This window comes from Apodemus sylvaticus, chromosome 6 (genome assembly GCF_947179515.1).
Source record: "Apodemus sylvaticus chromosome 6, mApoSyl1.1, whole genome shotgun sequence".
In the NCBI taxonomy this organism is placed as follows: Eukaryota; Metazoa; Chordata; class Mammalia; order Rodentia; family Muridae; genus Apodemus; species Apodemus sylvaticus.
In genome coordinates, this window is record NC_067477.1 from 128,824,530 (window position 1) to 128,842,313 (window position 17,784).

At 44.3% G+C, this 17,784-nt stretch overlaps 1 protein-coding gene across 1 annotated transcript in view; it reads left to right on the top strand.

Moving 5' to 3' along the window:
* Tmem178a (transmembrane protein 178A) overlaps positions 1-17,784 on the top strand; it is a 58,813-nt gene that overhangs the window by 30,746 nt on the left and 10,283 nt on the right. Inside the window, exons 2-3 of the mRNA XM_052184797.1 lie at positions 12,136-12,249; positions 15,794-15,931. Of these exons, the coding sequence (XP_052040757.1) occupies positions 12,136-12,249; positions 15,794-15,931 (252 nt within the window). The remainder of the gene's footprint in view (positions 1-12,135; positions 12,250-15,793; positions 15,932-17,784) is intronic.

A 17,784-nucleotide genomic window follows, 5' to 3' on the forward strand; every position in this document is an offset into this window, starting at 1 on the left:
AAAGCAACAGGGAAGTTCCATAGACAGCACCCACTGTAGTCAGGTCATTCACAAGAATGTGGCCAATTCATGTCATTTGAAGTCGTGGGTAAAGAAAAAGGGAAGGGCAGAAAGTAAAGGGCATGATTGTGGTGTAAGGGGTTCCACCAAACAGAACAATATTTGCAACACAAAACCCCAGGACAGCAAACAAACAGAAAGGAAGAGACATCAAGAAACTATGAGAGGGTCTAGAGAGCAGGGTCAGCAGTTAAGAGTACTGGCTGCTCTTCCTGAGGACCCAGGTTCAATTCCCAGCACCCATATGGTGGTTCACAATTATCTGTAACTCTAGTTCTAGGGGATCTGATGCCCTCTTCTGGCCCCTATGCAGGCAGCAGGCACACAAGTGGTATACAGGCACACATGCAGGCAAGCCAGCCATCCACATAAAGTAACAATAATAAAATGTTTAAAAAGAATTAATGATGGGAGATTCCCCAAAATTGGGACTCAGGGGATTGATGAGTAGTTAGGAGCACAGAGGACCAAGTTGTATACCCATACCCAGCATTCAAGACAGGGGCACCTTCATTTCACATTCAAATGTGCATGCTGTACTTCTATCAGATAAAATAATCTTTATTGAAAAGAATCATAAGAAATAAGAAGGTTACTGTATGATGATAGAAGATTCAGTTTAGCAAGAGGATCTAACAATTAAAAATATTCTCTCTCTCTCTCTCTCTCTCTCTCTCTCTCACACACACACACACACACACACACACACACACAGGCACACATGCATACATACACACATACACACGTGCCTAATATTGGAGTGTCTGACTATATAAAGCAAATGTCAATAGCACTGAAGGAAGAAATAGGTAGCCACTCAGTAATAGTAGGCGACTTGCATACAGCCCTTTCAACAGTGAGCAGATCATTCAGACAGAAAATCAATGAAGAAGCAGCAGATTTGAACAACACTATAGACCAAATGGACCTAACAGACAGATATGGACCTTGTAATCCTAGGGTAGCAGAATAGGCATTCTTCCCATCCCCCGGGAGACGTGCTTCAAACCAGATGACATGATCAGCTACAAAACACGTCTTAAGAAAAGGTTGTGATGATAGCATCTTCTGTAACTACAATACTATGAAATGAGACATTTATAGTAGGGGAAAAGCAGAAAAAAATTCCCCCAAAATGGTTTAGGGTAGAAAATCAATATAGAAAAACAAATTGCATTTCTTTACACTACAATGCAACCATGTACAACAGAAAACAAAGGGAAATTATCTAATTTACAATTGCATTAAAAGGAATAAAATAATAAATTTCATCAGAGAACTAAAACATCTGTACACTAAAAATTGTAAAACATCAACAAAATTGGAAAACACCAATAAAATGGAAGCATGTCCCACACTCGTGGATTAGGAGATTAGGTTTGACAAATTCTCCATAAGTGACCTTGAGAGGCCTGATCAGATTCTGCTGACAGTCCAGCAGTTCCTACAGAACTAGAAAAAAGCTTACGATCACTTGGAACCACAAAAGACTCTGAAAGACAAAGATGGACTGCATTACACTTCTTGATTTCAAATTATATAAAGCTGTATTAAACAGACAATGTGGTCCTAGAATAAAAACAGGCTGACAGATCAGTGGAGCGGAATAAAGAGCCCACATGTAAATATACATAGTATTACAACTGCTCTTACACAGGCTGACAAGAATGTCAATGGGGGGAAGATGCCCCCCTTTTTTTGGATAAATAATGTGGAAAACCTGGATGTCTGTATATGAAAGAATAAAGTAGAAAAATACCTTTACTGTATTAAAATAATCAACCCAAAGTGGCTTAAAGAGTTAGGACCTCAAAACTGTGGGACTGGACAGTTGGCTTTGGGGGTTAAACACATTTATTGTTCTTACAGAGGACCTGGGATTGGTTCCCAGCACACACATGCTAACTAACAACCTTCTCTAACTCCAGTTCAAAGGGATCTGTCACCATCTTCAGGCCTCTGTGGGTACTGCATGCACATTTTGCACATACGTACATTCAGATAGACAATCGTACAATTAAAACAGAATAAGAAAAGATCTCGAACTGCACAATGCTGGAAGGATTAAAATCTTCTTAGTGTTAGTCTGTGCAATGATCTTTTCAGATATGAAGCCAGAAATTACAGGTGATAAGATGCCTGAAGAGGTTAATATGGGAACTGTATAAGGAAGTGTGAGATTCAGTAGCAGACAGACAATGGTATATAAAAGGTAAGTGTGTGTATAACAATGTGATTAACATGGCTGACCAACCACTGGGAAATCAAATGGTGGAGTCGAAACCAAGAGGTTGCAGCAAGACGGGCTGCTTAGAGTGGCATTTAAAACCAGGAGACATCTGTTGGGAAGGGAACACTGGGGCACACTCAGTGGGAAAGGACGTGGATACCCCTCAGAGGGAAATAACAGAGGTTCCTACAGATTGAAAGCCACTCGGCTTTATGATCTCGAAAAGACCTTGAGATTTCAAAGTGATTACCGCTTGCTCACAGTCATCACAGTGCCGCTCAGGATAGCAGTGGTAGAGAGGCAGTGTGAATATCTGCCGACGAGTGACTGAATGAGGAACGTATCCTTACTTAACCTGAAAAGAGAAGGAAATCCTGCCGTTTTTCAAGGATGCCAAGGATCTGTGTCACATGCTAAGCCAGGACAGGACAAACGGTGTGGCACGTGATCCCACTTCTAAGTGGGACCCAAAATGATCAAACTTGAGGAAACAGAAAGTAGACCGTGGCTCTGGGAGCTGGGAGCAGGCGAAATGACACGGAAGGGATGAAGGGCATAATGTTGTGGTGTAAATCGGATAGATGACATGTTCAGCCATAAAATGAGTCTCAACGAAATTAAGACTTAGCTTGGAAGACCAAAACCACAGGCCACATGGGCAGAAATGAAAACCAGTGGAGCTAAGCAAAGTAAACACCTTGTATTGACAAAGGAAAATAGGCAACACAGGGTAACCTATAGACAGGAGAAAGTGCGGAAATGAAATTTCATTGTCTTTCATAACTACAATGACATGAAGTTAGAAATCAATAGCAGGAGGAAAATGGAAAACTTGCCAAAAATGTTTTAGCTAGAAAATCCACATATAAAAATCAATTGCATTTCTCTATACTAACAACAAACCATCTAGGGCAGGAAGCAATCCTATTTACAGTTGTATCAAAAAAGAATAAGTTACTCACCACGTGCGGTGAATAGGTTTCTGTGATGTGTACAGCCCAGGGCACTGGGAAACAGTACTGTGTTGTACATTGGTGTGGTGGTGGATCCTACATGTTTCAACACACACACAAGTACACAAACACACCTACTTATTCCAGGTAGCAGTGGGGTTTTCTGAATATGTTAAATGGCTTGGTTGTGGTAATTTCCCAATTGTGTTTGCATGTCAAAACATCAAGTTATATATCTTAAATATGTTCAGCGAAGCAATGAAGATAGTGAATTTTATGCTACAGTATTTTACGAAAATAAGAAAGCTGTTGGGGGAACCCAGCGATTACTACTTGGCCACTTACTTTCTCTTAAACACTGAGGTGAGAATGAAATCTTTAGAACTATTGCAGTCTCTGGCTCACACCCTGCTGGTACTTCTAAAGAGAGTCCATAGGTGTGGGTCCTTTACCAGACATGTGCTATTGGCTCATTCTGTCCTAATGATAATCCTGGGACTGTTTACACATTACCTGTTTCACTAATGGGGAAATACATGCTTGAGTGTTTGGGTTTGTTGTTCAAAGCTAATGTTTGGCTTACACACACATATTGAATGCATTCACAGGCTCTTTCCAGTATTTTTGAGCATAAAGTTACAACCTTGCAGGTTTTGGGTTTTTTTTAATCAATGATATTCACAGTACGTGAAAGAACCATGCTGGATAGGAAAGAAAGCACAGATTTGCTCAAACCATGATGCCTTCCTCCGTTCAGGACAGCGGTTTTCAACCTTCCTAATGCTGTGACCCTCATGGTGTGGTGACCATAAAATCATTTCATAGCTACTTCATAACTGTAATTTTGCTACTGTGAGGAACTGTTATGTCAATATCTGATATACAATCCCGAACGGGGTGGCAGCCTACAGGTTAAGAACCGCTGGTTCAGGAGGTTGTACATTCAGGTGGGCATCAGAACCACCGCTAAACCCAAGCACGGTGCAGATGGTTCTGTTCTGATGTTAGTGACCTCTCTGAGGTCTGTGTGTTATGACCATAACAAGAGTAGCCAGTAGTGACCCCTGGCCTGTCCTTAGCACGGGAGGTGTTCGCTAGGGAAGCAAGATGCCCATCTCCTGAGCTGATGGCTGTATTCAGTTCTTCCTGAGACTCGGGGAGGAGCTGGAGGGTGGGGGTGGGGGTGGGGGTTCTGGTCAGCTCTGCCTTCGCACATTGCTTTCTCTGAGCTTGGGGGAAGGGAAAGAACTGGCTTGGTTTGTGTTCTCCTGTCTCCTGCTAGAGGAGGATAAGGAGAAGCCAGGGTTGGGGAGAATATTAGCTAGGACTGAAATCTCCATAATCAGACTCTTTACCCTCAAATCCTATATGCCAACCAAGCCTTTCACTATATGCTGTGATGCTTCTGAGAAACTGGGAGTTTCTGGCATTTCGTTGCCTTTTTTTCTTTTCTTGCTGGTGTATTTTTATTGCTGTTGTTTGTTTGGTTTTGGTAGGGTCGCACTATGCATCCCTGGCTAATCTATAAACTGTAGACCAGACTCAGCTTCTAGAATTAAAGGCCTAGGCCACCACACCCAGCTCTCTTCTGTTATGTTTACTGTAGACACAATGCAATGGCAACACTAAAGAAGCATTAGACCTGAATGCCCCACGCCAATGACCCACTGCCTCCCAAAACTGAAAGACACCCTCCATTTTGCACAAGGTTATTCTTGTGTGGGCACTTGACCTGCCTAATTAGTTTCTACATTGTCTGGCACTGTGTACCTCTCTTCTTTCACCACAGCTATGACTGTCAGTCACCCAGGACGTTGAGCACCTGAAAGGAAACTCCTCAAAAAGGAGCTGTGCCTCGGGAGAAGGAAACATAGAGGGAGAGATGAAAAATGTGTCAAATTAGCCTTTTAGGAAGAATGTGTCAAATTAGCCTTTAGAATTCTCAAAGAAACAGTTTCAAAGTATCGATTATATGTTTAACATATTAAGTGTGGCTGGGAATACACTTCAGTTGATAGTTATCTACTTAACATTCACAATGCTCTGGGCTTAATCCCCAGGAGGTAGAGCTAGGCATGGTCTTGTATGGCTGTCATCCTCCAGGAAACTGGAGGGTCAGAAGTTCAAAGTCATCCTCAGACATAAGAAGTTCTGTCCAACCTTGGGCTATATGAGACTCTGTATTAAAAGTCAAAAGGGCAAAATTGCAGCTGAAGAGATGGATTGGCAGTTAAGACCATTGCCTGCTCAGTTCCCAGCACCCACGTGGCAGCACAGAGCTGTCTGCAACTCCAGTTCCAGGGGATCTGATGCCCTCTCACAGACAGACATACATGCAGGTAAAACACCAATTCACATAAAATAAAAATAAATAAATTACACATACACACACATACACAAATCAAAATTGTATATTTATATGTTTATATATAATAATAAAGTTAATTCGTCTGTTTACTTTTTAATATGACGACTAGGAAATTTGGACTTGTCCAGCATGTGGATTCTCGTTCCTCTGGGCAATCCTACTCATATTTACCCCTTCTGCCTGACATCTTTCAGTACATAGACTGGACTTGCCCTCCAGACGGTGCTTTCGGCCGGCTGAGGCTCTCTGGTCAGCAGACGGTGCAGAACTCACTGCAATTGGCTTATCCATTCAAGTCAGTACTTGATAAAGAGAGTGGCGAGGAGGACATTTCTTTCATCTGTTAACACTCTGGGTTGAAGTCTCTCTGACAAGAACATAGCTGCTACCCTGTCACATAGGGCCTGTGACCCTAGGATTGATCTCCCCTTTAAACTGGGGTGTGTGTCGGCAGAGCTGTCGAGAAACAGAGTTCTTGACTTTCTGCCCATGGACCACTTATGGAGTTCCGAGTGGCCCTCAAGTGTTTTAGGAACAGTGGACGCTGTCGTGACCTGTCATCTAGAGCCTCTCAAGGATTGGAGGGATCGCTATTATTATACCCTTTTCAGACTTATTCGAGAGATGTCGCGTTCTGACAAGGAAGCCACAGCTTCTGCTCATAAGAGAGTTGAGTCATGAGCAGAGAGAGTGACTTTGTGACCCACTGGGAAAGAACAAAGGCAAGAGACAAGGCACGAGCCCATGAAGAGAGAGCTGTGTTCAGGAAGAATTTCAGGTGAGCAGGAATAGGAGGGTCACGGAAACAGGCACAGCACTGCCATGGAATACTTTTAAGAAGGACAGAAGTGGCCTCTGGGAATCATTCCCAGTGTGCGTAAGGTAGGGATGCAGAGATTTCAGTCAGTGGGAAGCCGTTCACACATTCTCAGGGTGTGATGTGATACACAGAAACCCTAATATCATGCACTGAGGGAGTATGAGATCTCTCTCTCTCTCTCTCTCTCTCTCTCTCTCTCTCTCTCTCTCTGTGTGTGTGTGTCTCTCTCTCTCTCTCTCTCTCTCTCTCTCTCTCTCTCTCTCTCTCTCTCTCTCTCTGGGTTGTCAAAATTTGAAAGTTGGCATATTGGCAGAACACTAAAGGTATGTAATAAATAAGTATATAACACCATATGTGCCAAGCACTTTATTTGTAAATAAATACATCTATTACAGCAAGTAAAACACTCACAGCCACTAATTTAAAGCAACCTAATCTGGGAGTAGTGACATATCTCTAATCCTAGCACTTGGAAGGCAGAGGCCAGCCTGGTCTAATAGCAAGCTTCAGGCCAACCAGGCCTACGTAAAGAGACCCTCTCTCAAAAAGGGACTTGTAAAAATGTAGTGCAGGGGCAGGAGACGTGTCCCTTAAGGCTCTTCCAGAGGATCCGGTTCCATTCCCAGAACCCAGGCTGTGGCTCACCACCATCAGTAACTCAAGTTCCAGGGTATCTGGTGCCCCCTTCTGGCCTTCATGGGCAATAGATATACAGTGCACATACATTTGTGCAGGCAAAACAATCATACACAATACATACATGCACACAAACCTTTAAAAATAATTAAAAAGCAATATAACATGATACTGTAAAATACAGGAAGATGCAGAAAAATCTCAGATGCCTTCAAATCACAGTTAACTTATTTTATTAAAGGAACATTTGTATGTGTATGTTTTGCCTATATGTCTCCCTGTATACCATGTGTGTGCCTGTTACTCTCAGAGGCCAAAACAGGGTACTAGATCTTTTGGAACTGGGTTTACAGATGGGTTTACTGTACCATGTGGGTGCTTGGAATCAAACCCAGGTCGTCCATAAAAGCAGCCCATGTCTTTAGCCAGTGAACCTCTCTCTGAGCCTCTCTCTCCAGGCCTCTCATAGACTACTGAGGCCCCAGACACCATATGTGTTCACCTAGCAGATTAGAGCAGCAGTGGCACATATGTGTCCTGATATCTGAGAGAAGTGTGATGTTGACGTTAGCTGGCGATCTCTGTGGGAGCTCTGTGCTGGGAATCTTGCACAGAAGGCAAGAGTGGACAGGAGAGTGGGAGCCAGTGGTTGGATCTCTTCCCAGGCAACTGTTGCATGGCTCTGCCTATCCCTTTGCACACATGAGCTAATCTGCGATGGCCGTTTAGGGTGCAGCCTCCTGGTATGGGGCAGCGGTTCTGTCTAATGAATGTGATCACATGCCAAGAGATGACTCATGGTCCGGCGTTGAGGTTTATGAAGGCCCAGGCCTCACAATAACCCTACAGAGTATAGGCCATCAGGCCTCTGCTTTTACAAGAGAGGGAACTCAGGCACAGGTTAAATGATTTGCCGCATTCACACAGCTAATTCATGGGTAATTCAGACCCCTGTCCTGTCTGTCCAGGTTCGAAGCCTGAAGAACGTCTCAGTGTTGAATCACTGAGTGTTGTAGCATCTTGTACGTGCTGTGTTTCTCCCTTACTTAACCTCAGCGTGTGTCTCTGCAACTCACGAGCTTGGGGCTGGTTCACTGTTGTCAGCAGTAGAAGCAGCAACAATTCACCAGACCAAAGGCTCCATTCCTCGGCCAGTAGAACGTATTTATTTATATATCTTCTTCTGTGGTTTTTTAGCATCCTTAAAGTGGCTTCACTTGGCCCGGTAAGAAGTTAATTATTCACCAAATATAGACCACGGCTTGTTCTTTTCAGCCCCCTGCATGCTTCTTCCCCTCATTGTGCGATGCCATCTGGTGCTATGAGCTCATGCTTTCTGTGTTCCTTTGCAGAGCGCCAGATTCGTCCTTTCTAAGCCCAGAAAGCAAGGTTGATTTCAGTTTGCTTGCGTGGCTTTGAGAGCACTGGGATCCAACGCCCCCTAGTGGATCTTGCCGGTATCGCTCCTTACCATCACCACCGGGCATTTACTCTCATCCACGTAGACCGCCCTTGTCTTTCTCCTTTGTGCTGTGACAGTGGAACACGTATTTAAGAGTAGGAAACCCACTCTTGTCTTGTGGCTGGCCTAGGATCCACTATTCACATACTCTTTCTCTTCTAATTCTGCCAAAGTCCGGAGTCTCTCTGATCATTTTTTTCCCAGGAGCAGAACACTGGGAACATAGGACATTTTCTTGTACACTGAGCTTAGGATGTTAGGGCTTCACCACCAAACCTCTAGTCTTTGAGACCTCTGAGTGTTAGAGGTCTTGTTAGATCTGGTCCCTCCTCTTTCCGCCTTCGGATGCTCACGGCAGCATCCTTGGCAATTAAGTATAGACTAAGATCCCAGGGAAGGAAGCGTGCTCCGTGATGCATGTGCCTCAGTTCTCCCACCAGCAGAGCGCGGGCCGGGGGCTTGTCCTCTTCCTGCGTCCTGGGATCCTTCGTGGTACTGTCAAGGCACAGAGGAGAGAATCAGTACTGAGAAGGTTTGTGTGTGTGTGTGTGGGGGGGGGGTGGGGTGTTAAGGGAGCACAGGGTTCTGTAAGCGCAGTGGTTTTTGTTTTGTTTTCCCACTTCCGCACCTCTTCAGCAGCACGAAGCAGCTTCTAAGAGATGCAGGTGGGGAAGCCGTGGAGTCAGCCATGTAGCTGGTCTAATCTCCAAGTAACATGTGTGGAAAATACACAGACACAAGCCATCCGCCAGGAAGCAGCTTTGTCTTTAAAAACGCTCATGTTGGTGCTAAATTGGAAAAATCAATTTTTCATATTGAATTGACCATTTTATTTTAGAATAGCAACAACTGAGTTTCCAAAAGTTAAAGAATTCAGTTTGTCTAACCGCATGCACATTAAGATTTGCTTACTTCATTGTACTGTGGCCTAGGCTAATTACTTAATTGCAGACCTTTTCTGTTTAGTGGAAATAATTATACCTGGGGTCATTGGTGAGTGTCAATTCTTTTTGTATGTGTATGTGTGTGGTGTGTGGCATATATATATGTGTGTGTGTGGTGTGTGGCATATATATACACCTTATGGAGGTGTAAGTATATGTGGATGTGTGTAGACACCAAAGCTTGATGCTTGATGTTGGCCTACATAAATTACTCCACATCTGAGACACTGAGGCAGAGTGCTTTACCTGAACCCAGAGCATGCCTATTGCAACAGATCAGCTAGTCAGCTTGCTCTGGGGACCCCCCCTCTCTCTCTGCCTCCCCTGGGATTAAAGGTGGGCTGCCACGCCCAACCAGTATTTATGTAGGTGTTGAGGATCTGAACTCCAGTCTTCATGCTGATGGGGCAAGCCCTGGGCCTGCTGAGCCATTTCCCCAACCCTCAAGGAGATTTTGTTAGATACTTTGTGTGGCCGGGATGATCAGATCATCTCTGTCTTCTGGTCCAAATATGGTATGCTGCATAAACTGAACTTTGTGTAGAGGGCCCATTTGTATTCCTGAGATGCATCTCATCTGGTCATGATGCACGGCTTTTTAAAATGTTGCTGAGTTCAGATTGCTAGTATGGGAAGGATTTTTGCATAGAAAATATCAAAGAATGTGGCACATTTTCCTGGAGTTGTGTAAGAGGACACATTTTGATCTGCAGAACCCGTGATATTTTTTTTTTTTTTTGGTTTTTGTTTTTTAAAAGTGGGGGAGAGAGAGTGAAAGGCAGGCCGGGTGGGATGGTGAGGGCTGTGCTCCTAGCCTTAGAAACTGGAAACAGGTTCACCCCTGAAGACTTACTAGCCGGTCAGACTAGCTAATGTTAGTGAGTTCCAGGCCAGTGGGAGCTCCTGTTTCAGAGAAAGAAAGAAAAGAAGGAAGGAAGGAAGGAAGGATGGAAGGAAGGAAGGAAGGAAGGAAGGAAGGAAAGAAGGAAGGAAGGGAAAAGGGTAGGAGGAAGGAAAGAAGTTGGGCTGGTAGAAATGTCAGAGAGCACCTGAGGAATGATACCCAAGGCTTTCCTGGTCTTACATACGTATACACACATGTACACTCACATGTATGCAAACACACAAACACAGGATGTTACATCATTTTCTTTCTTGTGATGTCTTGATTTCAGATCCAGTTGGGAGGCGTTTCCTCCACTTCTGTTTGGTTTATGTAGAATCTGAGGGAATGCTGATTCTTTTTAAACATTTGGTAAAACTCACCAGCCAAGTCTTGGGCTTTACCTCTCAGGGCTGGTCTCACTAAGCTAACGGCTAACTCCATCCCTTTTCTTGTTATAGATATAGTCAGAATAGCTCACCTCTTGCCTTGACTTACCCTTTGAGTTTGTGTCTTCCTATGATTTTTTTTCTGTCCAATTAAATATTAGTGTTTGGCAGGTTTTGCCCAGTATTTTTTCTATAAGATTAATATCCCTTCACTTTATGATTTTTTTTAAAAATTCACTTGTCTTTTTACTTCTTGGGAGTCTGTCTACTCACTAGAAATTAATTGTCATCTGTGAGGATTCTCTAGTTAACAGCTGCTGCAGTTAAAGAGCTCTCTCTCTCTCTCTCTCTCTCTCACACACACACACACACACACACAGACACACAGACAGACACAGAGACACACACAGAGACACACACACACACACACACACACACAGAGAGAGAGAGAGAGAGAGAGAGAGAGAGAGAGAGAGAGAGAGAGAGAGAGAGACTGCTTTTAAGGTTAGTTTAATGACATTTATCCAGACAACTGGCCAAGATGACTGACAGAGAGAAGTACGCTTTGTTTGTGACTGAGTTTTAAGAGAAGATGGATGCTGTTCATAGAATTCAGAAGGCTGGAAGGGAAGAATAGACACCTAAAGCCAATCAGTGCAAGCACTGCATATGGATGAGGATGAGGGGCAGACACGACCCCATGGCTGCTACACATGTCGATATCAAATATGGGACCAGCTCTGCCACCAGCTGAGGGGAAGAAAAGAATTCCTTTTCCATCACCACTAATGGCTTTCTCGAGATTCCTAGTTCAGGACAGTAATTTTAAGGGATGACACAGCCTCTGGAAGACTAAGTAAACTTATGTTTGTCAGTTATTATTACTTCGTAAACTGCCATGTAGAAGTTGACTAAGGAAAAATGTCTTCTAGCTTCCAAATAACACATATACCAATGAATTTTTGGGAAAAACTTAATTGAGAGTTTGAGACTAGATTAAATTCAAACAGGGCTTCCAAGGGTTATTCTTGTCTGGTTTTCTTCAATCATTTGTACATTTGAGCACACTTTTTTCCCTCTAATAGTTTTGTGCTTAAGTCATATGGACTCAGTGTTGAAAAGCATTTAGTGGTAATGTATATGTGTATGTGTGTGTGTGTGTGTGTGTGTATACTCATAAAAATGCATTTAAAATAGAATGTGATTTTAAAACTCTATTTCGAGCTTTTGGTTTTCGCTGCTGTGAGTTGCCTCTGTTAATGGCAGTAATCAAGCGATTCCCTGCCCCTTTCCCATTCAGCCTGCTTTAGGATAAATTATTCTGCCCTGGGCTCCAGAATTCTATTACAAATGAAAAGGCTAGTAAATCGCATTTCTTCTTTCTTTCCAGGTATTGCACAGCGATGCACAGCGATCAAGTACCACTTTTCTCAGCCAATCCGCTTAAGAAACATTCCTTTCAATTTAACCAAGACAATCCAGCAAGATGAATGGCACCTGCTTCGTAAGTATTCCTGAGAAAGAATTAGACAAGGGGAGAAAAAACCCAAAGATTCCCCACCACTCTCTCACGTTTGGATAGAAAACTGTTTATCTTATGCACTGTCTGAGCTCACTGCACTGGGTCAGACCCCCAAACATCCGTTTGCTATTCTGTAAGCAGCGTGTGTTTATAATCCAAGTGTGAGAAAAGGCAGGTGTAAAGGTCATGACCTGGCTGTGTGGCTGTCTACCCAAGTAGCAACGCTAACTAACTTCAGGTAACTGGACTTTGTTGTTGTTGTTTTTTTTTTTTTTAAGTTTTATTTTTAATTATGTGTATTGTGAGGGGGAAATCTATGCACTGGAGGCCAGAGGTGCCACTAGATGTCCCTGAAGCTGGAGTTACAGGTGGTTGTGAGCCGTCCAACCTGGGTCCTGGGTACCAAGTTCAGATCATCAGGAGCAGTATTTTCACCTTAACCACCCAGCCACTTTCCTCTTCTCAACCTTTCTCAATTTCTTTGTAAAAACAAAAGTTAGCAGGTGTACGAACTTGACATGAACACTATCCCTTAGTTGCCTTCATTTTTGCTTTGCTTATATAACATTTATTTTAGCTACCGTGTTTAGCTCAGAGTGTCTCTTACCTCTGCATCTTCGTGGAAAGAACTGCTCCTTTTCTCTGTCGAGGAAACGTGAGAGTCTAGATAAAATTGCATAGTTCAAAACTAAAAAGGGTAGGTATTTTACCTGGACACCCTTGATTCGAGCTGTCTCGTGGCAAGTGGCAGGTGATAGCGAAACAAGACACCGAGTTCTCTGCAGTATGTCCCAGAATCAGAAGTCAGCATTGCCATCTGTTCCAGTGAGCAAGTAGCAAAGAGTGCTGTGGTCGTGGTTTTTGGTGAGAAAGCCACTGTGGGTGCCATCGTGGTCTTTGAGTAAACCGCCACATAGAGTAAAGGGCTGTCTCCCCACAAACATGGAGGCTCATACGTCGTCAAGATGGCATCTCAATGACTACTTTAGGACATAGAAAGCCATTGGATAAGTGCCGGATGGTAATGGTGCACACCTTTAAATCCAGTGGAGGCAGAAGGATCTCTGTTTAAGTCGGAGGGCAGCCTGGTCTGCAGAGCAAGCTCCTGGACAGCAAAGCTACAGAGAAACTCTGTTTCAAAAGAACGAAAGAAAAAGAAAAGTCATTGAATGGATAAAATGTGCTTCATTTTCTGAAAACATGATAAACTTCTTCCAAGTTCTTTCTTGATGACAAATTTGAACAAGCACTTCTTAGTAGTATCCACTGCGTCTTATCTGAGTGGCATTCCTTCTTCTAATGAGGGTGTTTGGAGTTCTTTGTCTTGAGTGTCTGTGAAGACCAGTCTCATTACTATTGTCTTTGGTCAGATAGAAAATCACAGGGTTATTCAAAGAACCTCATCTCTTTAACTCTACAAGTTTGAGACTCTTTACCTGGCTAGGCAATGATTTGAGCATTAAACTTGGGGTGGGGCGTTTCTAATAGAAACATGGTTTTGACACTTGCATGCCTGTTTCTAAGAGAGCCACCCTTGATGGTCTATACCACGTTTGCCAGTCAGACATGTCTGGAGCTGATGCCAAGCTCCTGTGGGTTATGTCTGTACAAACAGGCGATAGAACTTCTGAATCACAGTGCATTGGGATGTCGAAGTAAATGACTCCTCATATGTGGCCATGCCAAATTATTTATAACATGTACCAATACTAATTCAACATATTTAAATGGTTACTATCCCTAACTTCTTATTTTGCGATGTATATTTTCTCTTCTGAGAGGGAAGGAAAACCCTATTTTAATTCAGATTAAAAGAATTTAAAAGCTCCGAGCTAGAAATGAGAATTTACTTATAGGGAGGAGGGAAACGAAGCTGGGTGGTAGCATCTGCCTTTAATCCCGGAACACAGGAGGCAGAGCCAGGCAGAATTCTGTGAGTCTCAGGCCAGCCTGTTTGTACAGAGTTTCTGGACAGCCAAGGCCACACACACACACACACACACACACACACACACACACACACACACACAAAACAACAACAAAAAACCTGTCAGAAAGGGGAGGTTGGTAAGCAGCAGGGGGGATGGGATAGGAGGTTTTGGGAGGGGTAAAGAGGAAAGGGGATAACATTTGAAATGTAAATAAAGCAAATATCTAATAAAAACTAAAAGAAAAAAAGAGATAGGAGAACATGAATAAAAACCTATAATTAATGAAAAAAAAATCAGGAACTCGGAGAAGCCGCCTGTGGCTAAGCTGCTATGGCCAATATTGGAAGCTACTGAAGCCCATCTTCCCGCCAGGGCCCCCTAAGTACAGCAGTGGAGGAGCCCATCTCCCAAGGCCGAGGTCTGCTGAGCACTGCTTACGTGTGTATTTTGCTCAGACTTGTTGCCTGGCCTTAGACGGTGCAGGTGGGGGTGGGGTGGGGCGTGTCTGGCTTTAAGAAGAAGAATGTGTTGTTTCCAAATAAAACCACAGGCAAAAGCACGAAGGACAATGAAAAGTAAAATAACCGGAAGACAGGCAACCTGGATATTGCCAAAGTGTGCTAAGGTGGAGATACCTTTCTGTATATATCAGCGGTTCTCAGCAGTCTTAATGTTGCGACATAAGGCGCCTCCCAACCATAAAATTATTCCCACTGATGCTTCACAGTGGTAATTTTGCCACTGTTATGAATCATAATGTAACTGTATGCTATGCAGGGTATCTGATATGCGAGCCCCTGGGACAGCGTCGTTTGACCCCCAAAGGGTTCTTGTCTCACAATTCAGGACCAGCCGAGACAGACACTGTCGGTTCTGGTTCGGCCTGTGATAGGGACATGCACCATGGCAGTAGTCCTCGTCTGTCTGTCTGTCTGTCGCCTGGGTAAATCGGCACTCCACTGTGAAAGTTGTACTTGAGGGGGGAGAGGGTGTTTATGAGCAGCTAGCTGTGCTGGTTCGAGCACTTCCGGCTGCTTCCTTCCCCGTAGTGGCTGCACTTTCTCACATTTTTCTTAAATACTTCTTGAACATAGGAATAGCTAGACATGAACAAACCTAATTGGCATCCGCGATGCTCAGACAAACCCCGCCTTGCGAGCAAGCTTGCCTTCCGGCTCTTTCCTCCAAAGGGGAGAAGCCATGGTAATACCAGCCGCTGTGGTGCCGACCTCCATCTGGGCTGCTCGTGGACAGCTGAGGATGTGCTTCTCGAATCTTCCTCACCTAATTCACTGTGTGTGCTGTTGACCACTCACGCTTACGCTGGGGTTGCCCCCTCATCTATTCTGTAGGTCTAAACAACTCCACAGGCACAGGGGGGTACCCTGGCAAAGGTTACTCACCCCAGATACCCGTAGCTAATGTACTCACAGATACGTGGGAGCAGAGGTCCCTAAATCCTTCACCCTGAAGGCCCCATGCCTGCCCGGGTAGCCTCTTCACACAATGCACATGGTATTCATTGTCCTGCAGTTTTCAATCGCTTTCCTGACCCTACGTCTGGTTCTGACAATCTGTTTCTGTTTTGAGATTAGATCTAAGAAGAATAACAGCTGGTTTCCTGGGCATGGCGGTGGCTGTCCTGCTGTGTGGCTGCATCGTGGCCACCGTCAGTTTCTTCTGGGAGGAGAGCCTGACCCAGCACGTGGCTGGACTCCTGTTCCTCATGACAGGTAGACTGCACGCCATCAGCTTCCTCTCTGTGGCACAGTATTCGGCATTGTCATCACTATTAATTTTGGTTTCAGTGGTAAGAAGCGAACAAGCAGAAACTCATTCATCTTTGGTAGAAAATAAAGAATTTAAAGGCAACCGTGTACAAAGTGCATTGCCCAATTTTCCCACAGTAGCATCAGTAGGTCAGAGGAAAGTGTCCTGTATTCATTCTCAATTGGAGTCAATGCTGGCATTTTCTGCCTTATTGCTTAATTCTATGTCTTAGAGAGAAAGGTCAGTAGCCGAAAGTCCCCTCATAGTCTATGTACCGGGGAATGGTGTCCTTGGCTTTATCGTTGGAGAATGGCCTGTGTCGGGGGCTGCTCTTGGTCTCGGAGACCTAGAGAAGAGAGCACGCTGCATCCCTGTCCATTTTTGTTGTGGAGAGACATAAGAAATGATTTGTGATAGCAATAAAAACTGAAGAAGATCAGGGCACAGTCGGGTCGGGAGATGCTGAGGCAGCAATTTCTGAGTTAAGTCATGAGAAGCGGCCAGAAGTTGGAAGAGAACCGTGGGCTGAACATGCCACCAGCCCTGAATCCTGAGCTGGAGTTGGATGAGTGCGTTCTGAGAAGGAAGAGAGGTAGGAGACAGAAAGGCTCCACACAAAGCGGGAGCCATGGTCAGGGCCAAATCTGCAGAGATCTCTGAATGTAGAGAAGTTAAAGTGGAAGTGCTTGGAAACTGCTAGAAGGTTTAGTGGAAGGATGATGTTACTTAAAGCACAGGGTGTGGACACGTGGCTGCATTTGGTTGGTTGTTGCTTAGTTTGCTTGGTTGGTTAACAAGTAAAGGGCCTTTTTGTCTGTAAAAGAGTTGGGAGTTGGGTCAATGGCTAGCTGAAGGCAGCTGCAGAGAAGAGATGGCTTCCATTTCAGCCTTCACAAGAAGTCAAAGTGTGACTGATGAGAGAATGCCAAATTAAGTTTCCCAGAGTCGTAGTCGTCCCAGGAGAAGAGCCAACACTACCCCAGATGGCCATTCCAGCCCAAAGACTCCTGGGGCCTCACAGTAAAAATTTCTTCCTTTTCTCTCCCCTTCGTTAGTTATACCGCAAGTTCTGAGTTCTAGCCCAATGTACCCCCCACCACACACACACAGCTTTAGTTTTGCTGCCGTTTGCTTTTTTAGATGCAATCCTGCTGTGTAGCTCTGGACAGCCTGGAACTTCTATGTAATCTAGTCTGGCTTCGAACTTGCAGGTTTCCTGCCCCTGCGTCCTGAGTCCTGGGGTCTCCATGTGTACACTATCATGCCTGGCTGCTCCCCCCAAACTCTGGAGAGGCCCCAAACCACAGAAAGGTTTTTTTGAAGGCCACCTTTTGAGTACTTAAGGATGTTGAGAATATGATACCATCGTTATTATTGAAATAAATCACAAGGTCACACAAACTCGAGCTCTACCAGTTCGCCTGCACAGGCCAAGGAGATGAGTTTTGCAGAAAGGAAGGCGGCAGTGCAGCGTCTGTTAGTCACACAGAAGGGCTGACAGTTTTCAGGGTGGTCTACTCATCTGTTACTTGAAGTGGGGCATAGGGAGGTACCTTTTGGTTTTGTTACTACAAACAATGTCTTTAGACTCCTTCCAGAACCCTGAGACAGTGGTTAACCCTGTAGATTCCACAGGGTCAGGAGGAGAGAGTTAGCTGGAGCACCTTCTCAGTGACAGCAGACAGCAGACAGCGAGAGTGCTGGAGGGTTAAAAGCATTGATTTTAATTAAGCAGGCTGCCTTCACCAGTTCCAGACGGCAGCCCTCCCACAGATTTTTGAAGCTAAGCGTAGCCCTTTCTAATATCCTGGTGTCT